General features: G+C 48.7%; 1 protein-coding gene across 1 annotated transcript; it reads left to right on the top strand.

Annotated features, from left to right (window-relative positions):
- Nucleotides 1-427: 427 nt before the first annotated feature.
- On the top strand, nucleotides 428-1444 carry LOC129250491 (uncharacterized). The gene has a single exon (XM_054890116.1). It carries the CDS (start codon nucleotides 428-430, stop codon nucleotides 1442-1444), a length of 1017 nt encoding a protein of 338 aa, XP_054746091.1.
- Nucleotides 1445-2476: the final 1032 nt, after the last annotated feature.

Raw genomic sequence — 2476 nt, 5'->3', positions numbered from 1 at the left:
GCGGACGATTATGAAATGAAAAATGAACACCAAAAAAAACCTAGCCTCGGACAACCAAGGCACCCACAAATCAAGACCAAATCCCTCAGGAAGGTCAGGTCTTTCAATAAGGAAGACCACTAATGTAAGCGGAGTGAAGCCTGTGGCCAAGCCAGGGCCTAACTCCCGCTCCGTCCCTTCACTAACTGCCTCTACGGCAGCGAGACCTCTCACTGGCAACAATCCTAACCCTGTCCTAAGACAAGTTGAGGATGACACTCCATCTACGTCTGGTGCCAGCAATAGACCCCCCCTCGCAACAAAATCCTTGGGAAGCAAGAGCTGCCCTGTCAAAAAACAAGCAGACCTTGCTGTCCCTGTCACTCCAGGTGGCACGGGAACTCCGAAAGGAGAAACACCCCCATCAACGTTGGCAGCATCGGACCACATGGCTAAGCCAATGGCTTCCGATGTCTGCCCTTCTGGCACTATCACTGCCCCGGGTAGTACCCACCCCCGGAAGCAAATAAGTGCGTCAGAAAGGTACTATCGTACCAGGCGATCGGCCTTCAGAATCCTGGAGAGACTGAAGGACACTAGAGAAGAGGATCTGACAGAGGAACAGTCAGACTCCAAGGCTTGGTCTGAAGCCTTCATTACCAAACACCGGGAGAAGGCCAAAATGGACTCCGCACAAGACAAGCGGAAGAGATCGAGTGAAGGGACATCGGCTGAAGCCAAACGAACCAAGGTGTCCGCCACTCAAATGACTAGGTCTTTCGCGGAAGTAGCGAAAGAAAGCTATGTACGGGCAGTGATTGATCCCAGGGACTTAATCAATAGGAGCCTCTGGAAGGTGTATAGGGACATCCTGAAAGAAAATCCAGGACCTCCACCCAGCTGCTCGGATGCGGGATGGTTTCAATCCCGTGTCAAATTAATAAGGTGCGCTGAACAACGTTCCGTGGACCTATACACCCTAGCGATTAATCGCATAGGGGAACCTTGGCCGGGGGCCCGCCTTGATATGACCCGCCGAGAAGACATTCCCAACCGGCCAAGATCTAGAGCCTGGATACCAGACTTCCATTCTGATCCAGAGGAAGTCATGGATCTAATAAAGCTAGGCAACCCCGAACTACCTACCAGCGACTGGAAGGTAGCAAAGATTGGCGAAGTGGACGGCAAGAGGAGACTGGCCGTGATAATCCTCAATGAGGAATCTTTAGACCCACTTGCCAACAGGAAATGGAAGATCAATTACGGCTTCCAAACGCTGACTCTCCATGTCTACAGACAGGATGTAGCTAGCAAGAGCACCTCCGCAGAAAATATAACTTCATCTGCGGAAGCGAACGAGGTTGTCACAGACAACGATGAGGTGGCTTCCAACTCCGGCATGGTAGGCGAACTCTTCGAAAGGGTTACCTTAGAGGACATGGAGGGGGAATACTCCGATCTCTGAGGAGTCTCTCCCCCCTATATCCGATGAAGAGAACGCAGACCAAACCGTGGTTGGCTGCCCTTCAATAACCTGGAATAGCGATGGTGAAGATTGATTTGTACAAACAGTAAGGCGGCCTCAGCCGCACTCATCCTCCGTCTCACAGAAAGAGAAGAGGACATCCTGCTCATCCAAGAACCATGGGTCGTAAAAGATCGGGTTTGCGGTTTGAGCAGCAAAGAGTACAAATTGGTTTATGTCACTGACAAAGGTAAACCCAGGTCGTGCATACTAGCAAACAAATGTATTAAAGTATATTTATATTTATAAGTGAAGTGTGTCAATGAACGAGGGTCCCAAATTTTAAAGGATTGGAGAGTGTCTACAGACAACTCCTTCTCAGATCATAGGTACTTGACGTACACCATTTCATTGCCAACTAAACAGTTCAAGCCGGTTATAAACCGCAGACGCACAAACTGGGGGATGTTTGAAACCACGTTATCCAGCAATCTCTCAGCAGCGACATACACAATTAACTCCGAGCCACAGCTCGACTCAGTGGTTGATGAGCTGACTTCAGCGTTTCAACAAGCTGCGAAAGTCCTCAGAGAACAAGAAGAGGAAAACCGAAACTTCCATGGTGGTCCACTGATATAGCAAACCTCAGAAGGGAATGCAGAACTATGTATAACGAAGCGAGGAGTTGGTTCTCGTGGGACAGATACAAAGAATGCCAGCGTAGATTTAAGTATGCCATAAGGGCAGCAAAAACTGCGTCTTGGAGAGACTTCTACCAAAAGATAGAAAGCGTTTTGGAGACCAGTAGACTCCGGATAGTAGTATCAACAAGTCCCAGTAACCCTAGTTACCTCATAAAAGAGAATGGCAACTGGACAACTAGCAGTGAAGAAACACTAGAACTACTAATGCATACGCACTTTCCAGGTTGTCTCTGCAAAGAAGACAGTAGAACCCACCCTATAGTTCACTACGAGAATCCCCCAACAGATTTCATAACGGAGGACAACATAAAATTTGCCATTGGCAGCT

Source organism: Anastrepha obliqua, chromosome 6 (assembly GCF_027943255.1).
Source record: "Anastrepha obliqua isolate idAnaObli1 chromosome 6, idAnaObli1_1.0, whole genome shotgun sequence".
Lineage (NCBI taxonomy): Eukaryota > Metazoa > Arthropoda > Insecta > Diptera > Tephritidae > Anastrepha > Anastrepha obliqua.
The sequence above is the reverse complement of the archived record's forward strand: the minus strand, read 5'-3'. Positions and strand labels throughout refer to the sequence as shown.